We start from the raw sequence: 18,283 nt of genomic DNA on the forward strand, positions 1-18,283 counted from the left end.
GAGAGCACACGTGTGTGAGTGTGTGTGTGTGTGTGTGTGTGTGTGTCTGTCTGTCTGTCTCTGTCTCTCTCTCTCTCTCTCTCTCTCTCTCTCTCTCTCTCTGTTTTTTTTCTTATAATATTCATATGGAGTCCAGAGGCAGAACGAGATTAAGTCACATTTTAAGAAAGGGGAGAAAATGGAAATTCAAAATTTTAAACTTTGTGTCTCATTGTTAATATAGCCTTACATAGCACAGGACATAGCTCCGTTGTGAGTGGGATCACTTGCGGAGAAGAAAGTTCGTCCACATATATATATTTGTCTTCTAGAGGGAAGATTGCCGCTCTCCTAATACAACTGTATTACCTGTATTACCCGTCCTGGGCAACAACGTCATTGCACACCGGACAGGTCCATTAGTGCTCAGTTCCCCCCAGCACCAAAGCCCGCAAGGTATCCATACTGATTGTTCCTCCTAATACAACTAACATACCATTGTTGTTGTGCTTTTCAGAGAGGCTATGGAAATGTTGAGAGGGGTTGTGAGAGATGTTCTTGCGATCGGCAAGGCTCTCAGAGCTCCGAGTGTGACCCGGTCTCTGGTCAGTGCCGCTGCGTGGATGGTGTCGTAGGTCTTAATTGTGATGCTTGCGCTGAAGGGTACTACGACTTTTCAAGGAGAGGATGTAAAGGTAACTGTGTCATGACGCATTTGAATCTGGCGCTCTTAAATTTGTGGTCATGTGGAGTTAATGGTAGCCTTCCATTTAAAAGCTTTTTCACTTGTCTTGTTTTGCTTAAAAAAAACAAAAAACCCGTCTATTTTAAATATAAATTGAGATATTTGTGATTGAAGGAGGTGGGGGTCGCCTGGTTTCAGTGGTAAAATTAGTGAAAAAATGGCTGCCAAAGTTAGGTGACTTTCATAGATTGAGAGACCTTGGAAAGTGAAAATTTATATTTTTTGTGCCTTTAATCGATGTCTTTCAGTAAAATCCTTACAGATATGTGTAAATGTGTTTTTAAAAGGACATAAAAGGTGTTGAGCCGAAAAACAAAAGTTCAATAAAAATCGCCAAACAGATGGAAAAATGCTGGTTTCTTCAATTTCACGATTTTAAAGAGCGCCTGATTTCACCACTATGCCTCACAAATAACCTTTGTCAAAGTTAACTATCCTTTATTCAGACCTGCCCAGTAGAGCTGGGCGACGAATCGATTCTGGAACCGCTTACCACGATTAATGCTACGGAAGAAAAGCATGGCCTCCTTTTTATGAATACCAAAGGATTTTCTTCTTTTTTAAAGAATTTACTTTTGAAAAATAAAAATTGATACTTTGTAGTGTTCCGAAATCAAGGTTATCCTAAATCCTGAAGATGTTTGGAGTCAATTAAGTTACCACCAAAAGAAATCACATTATTAGACACGGCGTCACTTTTCGCCCGATTCTGTTACTTTTAGTTCGCGTGACTCAGCAGCCCGCCGGAGTTCCCTGGCTCGGGGTCACGGGGTTAATGAGCCCTGAGGCGACTTTGCCGGTGTCGGTGTCGGTCGGGAAGTTCGCATTTTTGACTATGTTTAAAACGATATAACTTCTTCCCCATCCCACACAGCAAACCATTACGCGGATGTACTAAAAGCTCAATGTCTTGAGATTTATTCTGCGTTAGAATGGTTAGTTTCTGTGCCTTAGTTTTTGTTCTAGACCAGTGTTTGTAGAGTACCCAATTTGTCCTATTTTACTTACAAAGTTATGAATAAATGATTGTTATTTTTAAAAAGGCACGACAGATCTCTCCAAATTCTGTGTTAAACTGACTACGAATATCATGTCTTTTACCATGAGAAATCTTAAATCTGCGGTAGTAGTAATAGTCAAGTTATAAGAGAAGAAAGATGCACATCTGCATATTTTAACTAAAGACGATCAGCGTTAGCTTTTATTTTACTATTAAACAAGAGAAAGTTACTCTGCGTTTGTTCATGAATCATGCTGTGTCTGTGGCAGCCTGCATACAACTAAAAAGATATAATATAAGTGATTTAAAAAACCACAAAACCGTGTAAATACATGGGTAGAGATAAACTTCTAGTATGGAATAAAAATAATGACAGCTAAAAAACATTCTTTCTGAGTTTTTTGTGTAGGAAATATGCGCGGACACAATTATGAATGTAAAGAAATCAGTCACATTGTCAGTTATTGCAAATGGTCATAGAAACGTAAAAAAAGCCGGAAAAGTCTGGTGCAGATTCAGTGTCCCTGGAAAGCTAGAAATTATTCTTATAACCCAATTACGAGAAGTCATCCTTATTATTCAGTCAACTTACAAAACCTAGACTTAGCGTTTTAAGAAAAGTAAGCAATTTCTTGAGTGTAACAGATACTGTTCGTGTATTAGATCTACGTTGAAGATATATTCTAGCACTAAAATCAATTTGTACTTTTCATTGAGAAACTTCATGATAACTTTTATAAACTTTCGAGAAAATATGCGAATATTCATGATTATATTAGACACATAAAGTTGTATTTGGAGGAATTACTTCGTAGCGATTTGTGTGCCCGATGGATAAAATTGCAAAATTACAGCCTTCTATTATAAGCGCAGATACCATCTTTTCTGAGTATCTGCACTAATGTTATGTCGTTCATATTCCAAAAGTTCGACAGATTTTGACGATGCGTTTTTATTAATATTGATTTTTTTTCATTCACGCTAGTCCCAAAAAAATTACAATTTAGCATTGCCGACTCCAGCGCGTCTAACGAAATAACCAGACAAGTTACAACGTCCGTTCTTTTTTGAGTCTCAAGAGCAGAAATGCGTGCTTTGGGTGCACTAAATGAGAATTACCATAAATACAAGGATACACCTTAAATTGTACGTTGAAAAGTACCAAAAATTAAGTCGGCCCAGACAGAGCGGCGACAGGGAGCTGACCCCCGTGACCCCGACGTGATAAGGCGCCCGGCGGGGAACCCCCCGCGGCAACTAAAATTCCACTGCCGGTGCGCCGTGTAGAAAGTAATGAACTGGGTTCGGAGTCGATTCCTATGATTCCTAGCTTTCAACAATCGGGAACCAAGCCGCCCAGCACTACTGCCCAGGTCTCCAGTAAAATTGGAGTTGTCTGATTTGTCTTTTTAAAAAAACTTGTTTAAGGACCCAAAATCGGATTTTCATAATCAGCTCATATGCTAGGCCTAATTATCATAATTGAGGTGAAATACATAATTTGCACGACTTTTGGTGAATAATTCGAAAATACATATATTTAATAGTGTTTATTTGCATGTAATAGCAATATGGTGCAAATGGGGATTTGGAGTGTGCAGTCTTGACGAGTTAATGTTTAGTTGTCCTGAGGGTATATTAGTATTACCATCAGGCCTTCTGATAAGAAGGGATAAGTACTGCCAATTAATATAAAACAAACCTATTGTAAAGTGCTTCGAGCATGTTGTTGAGCATGGATATACATTATTATTATTATTTATAATTGTTTTTCAGATTGTGATTGTTATGGTCCTGGTACGAACAACACTGTGACATGTGACCCGTACAGTGGGCGATGTCAGTGCCGCCCGGGTGTCATGGGTCGGCAGTGTGATTCTTGTAAGGTAAGGTGGCTGTAGAAGGATGTTATGTTATCTGTGTGTGTGTGTGTCTGTGTGTGTGTGTGTGAGTGTGTGTGTGTGTGTGTGTGTGTGTGTGTGCGTGTGTATGTGTGTGTGAGTGCGCACGCATGCTCGTGCATGTGCGTGTGCGTGGTTTGGCAAGGATTATCTGGGGGGAAAGGATTATATGGGGGGGGAAAAAAGCAAGTGTTGATATACAAAGTATTGGACAATGGAGGTACAGAGGGATGCACAGTGAGAAAGAGGGAGGGAGTGAGGGAAGGAAAGAGAGAGAGAGAGAGAGGCAGAGACAAAGGGAAACAAATAGATAATATTTGAAGCTTTTATGCCTTGTAGTATGATCTAAGAAATAATTGTATTTCTTCTATTGCGTACCCCTGCTAGAGCTCAAGGGGTAACCTGACTGGTAGATCTTCATCCCTTAGGATAAACGATATTTGATACATTTCTGACCGTTTGATCCACTAAAATTGTAGAATCTTCCATTACCTGACAGGCAGCCATATGCCAATTTTAAAAGTAGGTTACTCTTTAATATCTATACTGTCTAGAATTATTATAGTACTACTTTAACAAAATGTCCTTATTAAAGAATTTCTTATCTACTTGGTTCTAGCGGTTTCACTATGGTCTGGAATCGGGCGAAGGCTGTAAGGACTGCGCCTGTGACCGGACGGGGGCCAGGAGTGGCGTGTGTGACCCTCAGAACGGTCAGTGTGAATGTCGGCCTGGAGTCATGGGACGCACTTGTGACAAGTGCCAGCCAGGTTTCTATGGTTTCTCCCGGAGGGGTTGTGAGGGTAAGTTTTTATGTTTTTGTTTTTTGGGGGTTTTTTTCATCTTTTTTTTTACTTTAAGAGATATTTTCTTGTTTGTCTTCCAGCCCCATGATATTGTTTGTTTTAGGATTCATGAATGTGGTTTTTCATTTTTAAAATTATCTGCTTTTTTCAGCAATCCGTAAGTGAGAGGGTATGGACAAGAAAGCAGAAATGAAGATGGTTGTGATAGGAGGGAGGGAGGCCGAGATATATATATATATATATATATATATATATAGATTGGTAGATAGATAGATAGAGAGAAATAGAGAGAGAGATTTTTCAGCCTGAATTGACACTGGTATTCATGTATTTATAGCACATTTTCCAACACGATTATAGTGTACTTTTCCTTTTAAATTTCCGCTCACAGGTACTTTCATTGGTGTATAAAAAAAAAATTAACAGACATGCGCCTGTTCAGTTTTTACTAGCTATTGTCTCAGAATTTTGCTTGGATATCTTTTCGTGGCTGATCTGATCTTCTTCAACTTTCTGCTGCTTTGGTGTTAGGTGCATGCTCAAACTTTTGTGTTTTGGTCTTATTGTGAATATTAGTCATGAGATCAGGGCTGTGAAACGTTCAATACCCCCTTCCCCCCCCTCCCCCCCCAACAAATATGCCTGCTGTAATTTGAGATTAGCTTAAATACAGTTGAAACTGTCTGAGATGGCCACCCATTGTCGGGAAGTATAGCGGTTATTTTAGACAGGTGGATTTCTTACACAGTGTCATTATAATGTAGACAATACACAAAGGAGGAAATGGAAAGTGGTTGTTTATACAGGTGATTGTTTTATTATTTTTGTGCAGATGACTACTAGAGTGGGTTTGGTTGAACTTTGTTGTGGGAGACCTGTACCGTCAATAGCTCCTTGATAAGACCTTTGTTACTGTAGTTATTGTAGACCCATACTTTGATGAGAGGAGGCACCACGCTATATGAGGGAGGTTTGAGGGTGCAACTTATAAGTCCCACTTTTTCTCCTTCTCTTCATTATTTCTGTTTATCTGTCTTCCTTTCTCCCTGTGCTAAGTAATCGTTATTGTGTCAATGTACTTCCGTACCTCCCCCCCTCCCCCACCCCTCACGCTGATATGCATAGCTTTACTCTTTAAAAAATTGTCAACTTTCGTCACAGCCTGTGAGCCATGCAACAAACCCGGACATATCTGCAACCCTGACACAGGGAAATGTGAATGTCCACCCAACACTGAGGGCCCGAACTGTGAGGTGTGCATCAGGGATTGTTGGGGCTTCACCAAAGACCAGGGCTGCAAGGTCAGTTGGCTGCTTCACGTGCTCCTTTATAGAGTAGAATCTTTTGTTTTGCACTTACTTTTGTCTGTCTTTTTTTTGTTCAATGCAGTTTGGGATTATGAATTGGTCCACTCTGTTCTTTTTAAAAGATGAATAGTTGGCTTTATTTCTTAATTTTTATAGACTGTTGTTGTTTTCTAGTTTTTTGAGTCTCATTCTCAGCATTATGCAGGGCTGCTGTTGTCAGTGATGTCCTCTTCTCTCTAGGATCTCTTTGAATTGATGCGTCTAAATGAGTGCTAGCTTTCAACTAAAATGTAACCTTTTCTCTTTGAAAAAAAGAAGAGAATTAATTTTTGTCATCATGTTAACAATAGCCACAATTACCGCTGCTTTGAGCTTTTGATTTTGCTTAATGTGAAGTTTGCTCTTAACATTAAACAGCTGACAATTATTTTTATTGAAGTTGACAAGTGTTTCTTCCAAACAGAATTTGCCCTCGCAGATAATGTCTAAAAATTCCTTTGATTATAAATGACGTGAGTGTTGGTCAATAGATTGGTAGAAACCTAGTAAATGGCAAAGCTGTCTTTTCTTTTAGCCTAAAAGATATGCAGATTCAACTTCTAATTTACTTTATGAAATCTATGAATAATATATTATTAATATAATTCTCGGTAGAAACAGCTTTCAGTTAAAATCTTACATGTCTCTCGTACAGCAAAAGTTATACTAAGGTGTTAACCTGTTATTGCGTAATAGCAATTTCAATTATATATATTGAGTGGGTATTCAGCAATTCTTTGAAAAACATTCGGGTGTTTTGATTTTTCACTAGAAAAGTGATTTGAGAAAGGCGTCTAAGAAGAGAAAGCAAGAGTGCAGGAGAAGAAGGCGGAGAGGCAGAGGAAAAAAGAAAAATGGCAAAAATAGAGGGAAGAATGATAAAAAGAGGAGAAGGAGGAGAAGGAGAAAGAGGATGAAAAGATGTAAGGCTAAGGTGAGAGGTTCTGACTGCTAATGGTACAAGTTGGCATGCAAGAATTAACCAAGTGTCTGAGATGATGAATCAAGTCCAGAGAGGTCATGTTGATGTTTTCTCCAAAAGTTCCAGTTGCATGATTATCGTGTCTTACTTTAATGTTGTATAATATATAACATGGATGGACTTGGCATAAAAGTGATCGCAGCTGACAGAGGAAGGAGTTGATTAATTCATTGAATTGTTTTATTGGAACTAATGGGCCAAGCATTAAAATAATTGTGACATGCAGAGGAAGAGGAGAAGAGGAAGAGGAGAAGAGAAAGAGAGAGTGATTAAATTCTTTTGCCTGAGCAAGATGAGTATGCAGAGTTTAACCCAACCCTGATGCTGTTAACGTGGATGATGTTTTTGCATTAAAAAAGAAGTGACTGAGATACATGCGAACTTATTGCCCTTCGGCTAAGGATGTAGTTGGCAGTTTTATGTGGATTTCTGGCAAAAGAATGCTAAGGCTTGTAGTTTGTCTGCAGGCTGGCAGGGAGGGTGTATACTGGCCAGTGGTAGGCATACATCATTCCAAAGTTTAGACATGAAGAGACAGCTAAAAAAAGAGGTGTTGATGTTTGAATGTCAGAGACTTGTTTAAAGAAAGACTTCTTGTATTCAAAGCTCAAAATATAATTTTTTCTTTAAAGATCACATCATATGGGACTATGGAATATGATTTTATTTTAAAAAGAGTTAGAGTTATAATTATGAGGTTAATGGTGTGAAAACACGAATGTCAGACAACTGTGACACTTTGATATTAATTTTATATGGCTTAATTGGATTGTACTTTATAGTCTTGAACGGAGAAGAAATTATCATTTCACAGAATTCATATCTGAATTTCATGTGTGTTGTCAATTTGAGCAATTACCTCATATTCATCTCTTTGCCAATTTTAATGAAACCACAAAGGCAAGCAGTATTACTTAGTAATTTGCGTAATGTGAAAGGAGCGAGTCTTAGTACTGAGAATACAAATGGTGGTAAAAAAGTAAAAAACTGACCATTAATCCACAACGAGGCAGTATTTGTGACTGAAAGTTTTCAGTGGTATTCTTACGTAAACTTTGCTTTTCATTCAGCTGCTCCTACCCTTTTGTTCTAAGCTGACAGAGCTTTGCAATACACTCAAGAGTGTTCTATCCCGTGATGCACTTTTGAAGACCTGACAATATACCTTTTAACTTTCTTCTTGTTGTTGTGAATAGTGCCATGAAAACCTTTTGCAATTTTGTTCCTTTGAACTTGAAATAAGTTTCATCCTTTAAGTTTTGCACTTATGTGTTCCTTTGGTGTCTTAAACCCGTCTGCTATGCCAACAGCTTATAATTAAGATTCAGTTTTGGGAACACAATGGTGGCAAAATGTTCTTAATTAAAAAGATCAAATAGTAAAATTTGTATATTGAATGAAAATGCATATTGTATTGGAATAACAGGAATAAAATTGTGATTTGAAATGAAAAGTTTGACAATGCGTTTTAGTTTGACAGACGTAAGATCCCTCATCCCCCCATCTCCACAATGCACAGAAACTAGTGTCTGGATGTGGCAACAACCAGCTGTTGCCCTTGATCATACTCTGGAGTTTTATTTTTATATTGAGAGCATTAGTTTTGATTTTTAATACAAAGTCATGCCCCCCCCTCTCCCCCCAATAATGTTTAATTAAAGAAAAGAGATATTATTGTGGTCCTAGTGCTGTTGGCAAAGCAGAATTAAAAGACAGTGGCCTGCACAAGGCACTCATGTTTTATTGTTGTTGGTTCCTAATGAATGCACTAACAGTTTTTTTCTGAAAATTGGGCATTCCAAGCAAATGCTTAAATTCATTTTACAAGAAGCTGCTTTCATTTCTTACTTTTTAACATTTTAATGTGTATCATTTATCATTTGCTTGGTGTCCATACTTTGGTCTTGGATCAATGTTGAAAAATGAATTTTTGTTTTTTAGAAAGAAGATGGTGTCGAGAAAGACTTTTTGAATGATTGTTTTCCTCCTGATTATTTTGAAAGTAAAAGTTCTTCTTTCAAGGAAAGCACCAAAAATGTAGATGCCAATTTATTATAGGAAAGAAGCTTCGCCAAGAATAAATCAGCTGGATTTCAGAAGAAAAAAAAATTTAATGTTAAGAGTATGATTTGTTATTCAGTTGTTCCAAATTCACAAATAAGTCTTTTCCATTTAAACTTTTGTTTCTAGTGGAAAGAGGGATATAGTTCATTTCAATGAATAGAAGTAGGCGACTTTAATTTTTTGCCCTGTCAAATGATTTGTATATCATTCAGTCGGTACTTTTCTTTTCAAAATTGTTGATACTCAGTTTGAGAAAATAATCATTCACAGTATAATCCTCACCATCTTCTTTGATGCTGCAAGCCTTTTTAATTTTGTCCTCCCTTAAAAGACTTAGACTCTCACACCGAGGTGGTAACGGTACCCGGGGAATGTGGTGTACACGTCGTGTGTGTGTTGTATTGCCTAACCTCCCGTTGGTTTTCAGCCATGTAACTGCAGCCAGTCAGGCTCCGCCTCCCAGCAGTGTGACCCACTAACGGGTGCCTGCTCCTGTCTGGAGGGCTACCAGGGCTATAGCTGTGACCAGTGCCTGGTCAGCTTCTATAACTTCCCTGACTGTACGTCCTGCGGCTGCAATGAGACGGGAGTCATTTCCGACACGTGTATCACAGGCGTGTGTGAGTGTGATGGCATGGGACAGTGCTTTTGTAAGGTAATCATCGTCGGATCGGATGGCGGACTATTATGTTGTGATCTGCGAGAAGTCAGTACAGGTGTTAATGCATGAAAAGAAAATGAAGAGTTTCTAGCAGAGCTTATATAGGTGGCTTTGCTTGCGTCCGGGACTTAGGGAGCAGATAAGGCTGTTTCATAAAAGCGAGAGTGTTCATAAGACGTTTAGAGAAAAGATTGTTGTCAAAGGTAGGGGCACTTTCTCTACAGAGTATGGTGCTGCCTTTAGTTTAGGGTGTCTGCAATGTGTTGATCCTTCTGCAGATTACATCGGGGTTAAAGGGGTAGAACGTTCAAGCCTGGGCATAAAATTATGCGTTTTTCATTGAGTTTGGAGATGGCTCGGTTATAATATTAGGATTGAAAAGTTTAGAATATGTTTTTAGCCTAAAAACGAAGTTGTTTTTAAAAAAATTCAAAATCTTGTTATGAAACAAACGATGTGTTATATTAACTTTTAACGGATCGATAGCTGTCTTTGTTCATGAGGTTAAACAATGAAACTTTTAGAAAAGTGATTCTTAACTTTGTTAGTCCTGGAGGCTTGTAGCCGTTCCAGCGATTTGCCCTTGTGCTTCCTATGGTTAGTATTCGTGTGCTGCAGGTCAAAAATTGCGTATAATGAACAATGCTAAGCTTTGTGAGTGGTGAGCTAGAGGATTCATTGTTTTAAACGGGTTTGTACTTGGCTGTGGTGTCCTCAGCTTTGAAAGAATTGAAAGAGTCATGCTAGTATTCTCTACGATGAGGCTTCTGTATCTCCTTTGAACCTTTCGCAAAAATGACAGGGTTTTTCCCCATCTGTTTTGAATTTGTCCCATAATTAGTATGCAACCTTCTTCGAAGTAAATAGATTTAAATAGTAATTACTATGATCGCTGCTACTAATTCTTATTGATGTTATTGTTGGTTTAAAGCAAGAGCTTTGTGCCTTTCTTTGTTCGTGTACGAGCTTACTATTTTTGTAATACTAAGGCTTTGTCCCTGACCTTTTTCTATACTCTAATAGAAGACGAAATGCTTGCTTGTTAAGCGTATGTCTATAGCCTGACAGTTAAAAGAGACTAATTATAATTAGAATAATCAAAGCTTCTGACAGTTTTTTTTATAGGTATGTTCTTGCGCTATTCAGTTGTTTGCCATTTCCTTCCTGCAAATTGCAGCTTTTTGAGCATTTTTGCATTCCCTTGCTGTCCAATAAAGACATTCATTTAGATGTGCTCGATTAACTTGATATGAATTATATTTTTTCATCTAAAATTGTTTGGTTAATTTTGGATGTTGTTCTAAAAAATGCAATTTGTGAATCAACTCAAGCTTTTTTTATGTTGTGTGTGAGAGGTACCTTTTTGGCACTAACTTTATTGTCATTCCCATTCCTTGCACGATTCTAATACTTAAATTTCACATTTTATGTGGGCCTTGGATTACACATGCATGAAAAATTGGTGGGCACGTTGATTTTTGCAAAATTCTGACGGTAATCGATGTATTTTAGCTTTTCTCTTATGGAAACAGTTATTAGAATGACTTGTACTTGTGTGTGTGTGTGTGTGTGTGTGTGTGTGTGTGTGTGTGTGTGTACTTGTGTGTGTGTGTGTGTGTGTGAGAGAGAGAGAGAGAGACAGACAGACAGACAGACAGACAGACAGACAGACAGACAGACAGACAGACAGACATGAAAGTAAAAAGTCAGAGACAGACAAATTTACGATTGGAAGGGTGGGAACAAGAGAGGATTAGACGGAACGAGAGACAGTTAAACAGGAAAAGTACAAAATAAGCTTTTGGGAAATAAGAAGAAAACTAGTTTGAGTCTGATAGAAAGAGGATACTGATGAGAAAGAAGATATATAACTGTTCTCCAGGAAGGAAACTTGGAAACTTTTGACAGGTTCTGGCTGTGAACAAGGACATTTACTGCATAAGCGATACAGAGATTATCCTTATTTGGTGACAGTGCTGTGTTGTGCGTCTGAAGAGTAGAGCTCAAAATATAAAAAGAGTCTTATATGATTATGTTTCACAGATATTCTGATCTTAGATTATGATGTACTCTCAAATACCAAAATATTTTTTAAGCGTTCATTTTTATTTTGGACCTACATAGAACCCCCCCCCCCCACCCCACTCCATACACACACACACACACACACACACACACACAAAATTTAACTTTTAACTTGGGGGTACATTAACTACTGTTATTTGAGTCCCCACACTGCACCATAGTCCTTCTTTTGTAAACTGTACATCTTAACATCTGCGTTCAGAAGTAGGCCTACACCGATGCCGGCCTGGCACCTTCAGCCTGGATGGAAATAATCCGAAAGGCTGCACAGAATGCTATTGTTTTCTCCGGGCTCAGCAATGTATGCAGGCGCCCTATGTGTGGAAAGAGGTAAGCTGTACACTCAAGTGAGGAAAAAAAAAGAAAAGGACTATTTAACCCTATCCGTACGCCCTGGGGTCCTTTTGTACATCCGGGGTTGTATTCTTCACATTTTAGAATACTTCTAGTTCGAAGATCTCTTTGAAACTTTCAGTTTTTCTCAAAAAATCATTTTGACAGACTGCTGTGCAAAGCGGACGGATCAGATAATGAGTAAATTTTCTCTTTGGAAAGTAGTGGCACCAAAGACCGTGTTATAGGAAAACACAACGTACGGAGAGGGTTAAAACAAAAATGCCTGCTGATTAATTTTATTCTTTAATTGGTGGTGTGATGATGATGATGATGATGATGATGATGATGATGATGATGATGATGGTGGTGGTGGTGATGCTATTGTAATTTGTGTTGATGATGTTGCTGCTGTTGCGTTTTTTTAAATTGGTCTTTTGGTGTGTCTGATTTTGATTTTTGAATGATATTGTCATTGTTGTAGTTATGTAGTACTTTTGTTTTGTTTTGTTTCCTATAAAAGTGTATATTATATGTATTTGTATGGTCTGATTTATGTTTTTGTTTATGTGTTTGTGTGTTTGTGTGTGTGCGTGTGTGTGTGTGTGTGTGTGTGTGTGTGTGTGTGTGTGTGTGTGTGTGTGTGTGTGTTCATTTATGTAAACATGTCATGTGAATGGTTGGTGAAGCCCTGCTTGAAGGTGAACATTTCTAGACAAACATTCACACATAGCTGAAAAGGGTAATCTTTCTTAAACATATTTCACTTTATTTGTATCCAATTAGAGGACTTCGTAAAACGTTATGGCACTTCAAAGGTTTACAGTAATTTTCATTCTCTGCTTTTTCTCCTATGTTTTTTTGTCAAACCTGAATCATAGCTATTTTGGTGCATAGAGGTTGTCTAACTTTTACCAAAATATTTACCTGAAATCTTAAATATATATGATTTTTTTTTCAAATCTCTGTTTTGCTGCAGTAATTGTTTACACTTTCATAATGGAGCTCAACCACAATATGTCATTTTTATCAAAATGGCTTTAAGTGGAGATATAGTGTTTAAGCAAAACCCGGCAGGGGTAGTTGGAGGATGGCAATGGTGGGACCAACTTCTTATTTTTCCTGAATTGTTTCGATCTGTCCGTTTAGCTTGTTCTCAGCTGTAAGACTAACTGTTATTGGGTTGAGGTTACATGCAACCGACTTTGGGTTGTTTTTTTTTTGTTTCTTTGTTTCATATTTACTTAATCGTGTAACACCAGTGGAACCGACCATACCTTTGAATGACAATATTCTTTATGTAGGGCTATTGCAAGCAGTACCCGTTTCTCTTACTCTGAAGATGACTTTATTAGAGTGTTACTTCTCAAATCTGAGGATTATAGCGATATGGAAAGTCTTTAAATGTACTATATATATATATATAGTTGCACAATACCAACCACACCAAGCTTTTTAAAATCACTAAAAATCAAGACATTCAACCTGTGGATCCCTTTTTAAAACATTGATACACAAGAGTGAGGCTCCAACAAATTTGCCCAAGAGTTTGAAACCAGTAAGTTTTGACAAATTTGACCTGTCTTGCTGTCACACATTCAATCATTTTTACTTCTGTGACCCCCTCAATGTGCTTCTCTGTAATTCGAACTGACAAAACTTGTTAGTAAGAGTAAGAGTTTTACGGCACTTGACTTGCAACACAAATAGTCCATATAAGTGCTGAAGATTAGAGGTGTTCCTAGACAGTAGTATACAAATAAAAGAAAAAGGAGAGAGAAGAACAGTAGATGTTTGATAGGAAGAAGAAGCGAACTGCACCAGAGATTTGAAATGTTACTAGACAGTAGCATACAAATAAAAGAAAAAGGAGAGAGAAGAACAATAGATCTTTGATAGGAAAGAAAAAGCGAACCGCACCAGAGCCCCTGCCAACCAACCACCGAACCACTTTTGTTGATAAACGATTTTTCTTGTCCTCAGATTGATCTGCCGTCCATGTCAGCAGAGTTTGTCCCCCCTGGGGCTGGAGGGGAGCCCCCCTTCAAGAGGTTCGGCTATCACGTCATCAACTCCACAAAGACTGAGGTCACTTCCGAGCTGAGCAGTAGCCCTCTCTACTTTGCACTGCTCTCGGACGCTCTGCCCTCTGATATGGTCAGTGTTTAGTCAACTGTTGTCTGGAAAGATTTTTGTTTGTTTGCTTGTTTTGAGTTGAGTTTCATGAGCCTTTTCAACTCTTAAAAAAATAAGTAAGGTTTGTTATGCTTTTATTTCAGCAGCTCAGTGTAAGACTCTGTCACAAGTCACTTTTCACAATGACATATGTGAGGCATGGTGTTGAAAGCAGGCGCTTGTCAAATTAATAATGAAATGGAAGATATCTCCAGTTTGATTTTTCTAATTTTTGTTTTTTGGCTTGACACCTTTTATGTCCGTTTAAAAACATATTTCCGTGTGATTTTACAGAAAAACATTGATTAAAGGCTTGACAAAATGTAAATTTTCAGTTTCCAAGGATTCTCAAGCTTTGGAAATCGCCAACTGTGGTGGCCATTTTCTTGCTAATTTTACCTCTGAAACCAGGCAACCCGACCTCTTTCAATCGCAAATATTTCGAGTATTCAGGAATGGTCCATTTTTAAATCAAACTTTGGATGCCCATACTACTGTTTTGCCTGATACTAACTGAATCCAGCTGATGTAATAGTGTTTTTTTCTGTATAAAGAGTACAGTTTCCAGGATATGAATTGCTATGTGTTGATGTTTCTTGGGAGAAGTTACCTGCTTCAACCACCTGCAACTGATTATGGTTAAGATCGTTTTCATAATTTTGCTTGGTGGGTGGAGAGTGGGTGCTCTGATGTGGTTTGCACCTTCTTTCCTATCAAACATCCATCGTCTTTATCTGCCCTCCTTCTTTTATGTTTGTTACTCTCTTGCAACACCTTGAATTTTTGGCACTTTTTTTTACCTTATTGTGCTGCAAGTTCCATAAAAGCTTACTAAAACAAAAAATTTTGCTTTGTTTTTATTTTTAATTTCTAGACCCTGAATTATGGGGGCAAGCTCCAGATTACCCATTACTTTGAGGGTCCCAGTGAGTACCTCAGACCTGAAGATGCTGCCCCTCTCGCCGTCATGGTGGGCAATGGCATACAGATTGTGTCTCAGGTCTCCAATTTGGAACCCCTGAATCCTGTACCGTTTGAAGTGGTTTTACACGAAGTAAGTGGTGAAAGTAAAAGTTAGGTCAAAGTGATTATTTACAGTCATATTTCCCCTCAGAGGGAAAGCTCTCGTTGCCTCACTTTACCGTCGCTTTCACAAAAGAACAAACAATTAAATTTCATTCTAATTTCTCATGTATTTCTCTATTCCACCCCCCCCCCCCCCCCCACCCTTGCCCAGTCCATAACCCTGGCATGGTATAGTACTTTGTACTTCTGATGCAAATGTAACCCTATAAGAAAAAAGATAACAGAAAAATATACCTTTTAAAGGTAAATGAAAAAAGAAATAATGCATGTTAGCACACATTTGTAGCAAAAAGACACCTCCCCCCCCCCCCCCAAAAAAAAAAGGAAGAAAAATAGAAAGAAAGAGGAACCTATGCAAAGAAAAACTAGTTATATCATCCATGCCCTCTCTGTGTGACCCCCAGGACATGTGGCAGCTCCCAGGCCAAGTGACGCCCATCACTCGCCGGCTCATGATGGTTGTGCTGGAAAAAGTGCAAGGCTTGTTTGTGAGAGCAGTGCAGAACGGACGGGCTCAGTACTCAGAGTAAGATATAGTTTAGACAAAAATGATAATAATGATAATAAATGTATTTATATAGCAGCGCATATCCACCCACACTCTCCAGCATGCTGTATACACTTTACAATCATTATTACACCCAAGCAGACCCTAGAACACTCAGAAACGGTCTCGGCTCATCTGGAAGCGTATAGTGCAAGGCAAGCTGTGGATTACATGTGCTTAAACAACACTAACAATCTGACTGGATCATTTGCTGTCTATAACCGGAAATCCATTCCCACCTGAAGTGAGGAAACTTCGTGTAAAGTGCCTTCCTCAAGGATTCAATATTGGGTCCCTGCCGAAATTTGAACCCACAACCTTATGGTTGCAAATTCTAGAGCCTAAGCACTGCAATTTCAAGCATGTGTGAGCTAGTCTGTCTTAACGTTTTGTCATTTAAAAATGACAACTGTTGTCTATTTTGAAATGTGTTTCTCCATCCCTTGCCCATCCTCATCAAAGATGATGCCATTTACTGCAGAATGGAACCCACTAATTAAGAACTTGGTCTTCTATTTAATAACATTTGGCAGATAAGCAAAAGCTAATAGAATAACAGAAAACAACACCATCATCCTCAAAAGCAGGAAGTACAACACCAGTAGCACTCTTAATATTTATGACAACAACAACAGCAACAACAACAGCAACATTTTCTTGAGGTCACGGATAGGTGCAACAAAGACGTTTGACTCTGTTGCCCTCTCAATCCATAACCCCCCCCCCCTCCAACCACACACACACACACACACACACACACACACACACACTCACACACACCCCCACACCCCCACACCCACACACCCTCACATACACACACACACACACACACACACACACACACACACACACACACACACACACATCAGCAACAACAACAATTGCAGCAACAAGAACAATGAGAGCAACAACTACAAAGTTCACTTTGGGCTGAGGAGCATAAGCTAACATTCTGATGGCATTACCACCCAGTTACAAAAATAGTTAGTTGCATTATCAACATCTTTTTATATGGAATGCTAAGATTTAGCTTTTTGTGTATTTAAAAAGAAAAAGAAAAAAAGTACTGAGGGGGAAAAAACCCTAATAAAAAAAAAAGGATGACTTATCTGGTTTCTCCTCTGTAGTCTTTATAGGGTGGCGGAGTGGTTGGTTGGCGGGTGTTAGCTTTTTGTGTATTAAAAAAAAAAAGCAAAAAAAAGTAATGAGGGAGAAAAACCCTAATTTAAAAAAAAAATGATGACTTATCTGGTTTCTCCTCTGGAGTCTTTATAGGGTGGTGGAGTGGTAGGTTGGCGGGTGCTCTGGTGTAGTTTGTGCTCCTTCTTTCTCATCAAACATCTATTGTCTATCCCTCTTCTCTTTTTTTTTGTGGTAATTTATTCTCAAGTGACACCCCAAATCTTTGGAACTTAAATGACCTATTTGTATTGCAAGTGCTGTAAAACTGTCGCTAAAACTTACAGAGTGGGTCCCATCATGATTGAGAGAGCTGTGCCTCCAGCTTCTGCCCCACCAAATGCTCGACCCGCCCTTGGTGTGGAGACGTGTGACTGCCCAGACAGGTACTCTGGAGACTCTTGTCAGGTAAGGAGGACAGAGCAGTCAGACAGCATGGTTTTTCTTTTCTTTTTTCCATTAAGGATGTATAAATCAACTGCTTAGTATGCAACTCTGTTATAGGACACTTTTCAAAATGGTGTATGGTGGAGTCTTACACTATGCAGTCGATATGTATGTGTGGGTGTGGTGTGTGTTGTGTTTGTATATGTGTGTTTGTGTGTCTTTGTGAGTGGTGTGTGTTTGTGTGTATATGTGTGTGTGGGTGTGTGTTTGTGTGTGTGTGTGTGTGTGTGTGTGTGTGTGTGTTTGTATTTGTTTTACAATGGGCAGCTATGTGACGAGTATGAATTATAGCTATGAATAAAAAAAGAAGGAAGCAAATTGTGAAATACAGCAAATTACATGGCCATTAACAAAGAAACTACACTATTGTTATCAGACTGTCAGTGAATTGAAAATAATTTTAATGATCTTGGAAAGGACCAAATGCAACTGGGGAGAGTACGAAATTATGCAGTGAGCCTCTGAGCCAAATGAGATGTGACCATTTGAGATCAAACATAGGTATATGGGTGGTTTGCAGGTGCTCTGGTGTGGTTTGCTTCTTCTTTCCTATCAAACATCTACCGTCCTTATTTTTTCTCCTTCTTTTTTATGTTTGTTATTCTCTTAAAACACCTCTAATCTTCCGGCGCTGATATGACCTAATGCAGTTACGAGTGCTGTAAAACTCTTATTAAAACTAAACTAAAACATAATTTTGTGAGTGGTCAAACACATATTTTTGCATTAAGCATTGTGTTTTTTTTACTAAGGTGGAGTTATCTTGTGCTTTCGTTTTAATAATAATAATGACAGTTATAAGATACATTTATATATATAGATGGTGGGTGGTTGGTCGGTGCTCTGGTGTGATATGTAGGGCCTACCTTCTTTCCTATCAAACATCTGTCATCCTTATCTCCCCTCCTTTTTTTGTGTATGTTACATACTAGTAAAACCTGCAACCT

At 38.5% G+C, this 18,283-nt stretch overlaps 1 protein-coding gene across 1 annotated transcript in view; it reads left to right on the plus strand.

The window, feature by feature from the left end:
- Positions 1–18,283, plus strand: part of LOC101862601 (laminin subunit alpha-1) — a 199,808-nt gene that overhangs the window by 135,670 nt on the left and 45,855 nt on the right. The window contains exons 21-30 of the mRNA XM_035971361.1: positions 497–674; positions 3,501–3,610; positions 4,245–4,428; positions 5,593–5,732; positions 9,251–9,533; positions 11,772–11,899; positions 13,886–14,059; positions 14,952–15,131; positions 15,568–15,689; positions 17,177–17,297. Of these exons, the coding sequence (XP_035827254.1) occupies positions 497–674; positions 3,501–3,610; positions 4,245–4,428; positions 5,593–5,732; positions 9,251–9,533; positions 11,772–11,899; positions 13,886–14,059; positions 14,952–15,131; positions 15,568–15,689; positions 17,177–17,297 (1,620 nt within the window). The remainder of the gene's footprint in view (positions 1–496; positions 675–3,500; positions 3,611–4,244; positions 4,429–5,592; positions 5,733–9,250; positions 9,534–11,771; positions 11,900–13,885; positions 14,060–14,951; positions 15,132–15,567; positions 15,690–17,176; positions 17,298–18,283) is intronic.

Source organism: Aplysia californica, unplaced genomic scaffold, assembly GCF_000002075.1.
Source record: "Aplysia californica isolate F4 #8 unplaced genomic scaffold, AplCal3.0 scaffold00423, whole genome shotgun sequence".
Classification (NCBI taxonomy): domain Eukaryota; kingdom Metazoa; phylum Mollusca; class Gastropoda; order Aplysiida; family Aplysiidae; genus Aplysia; species Aplysia californica.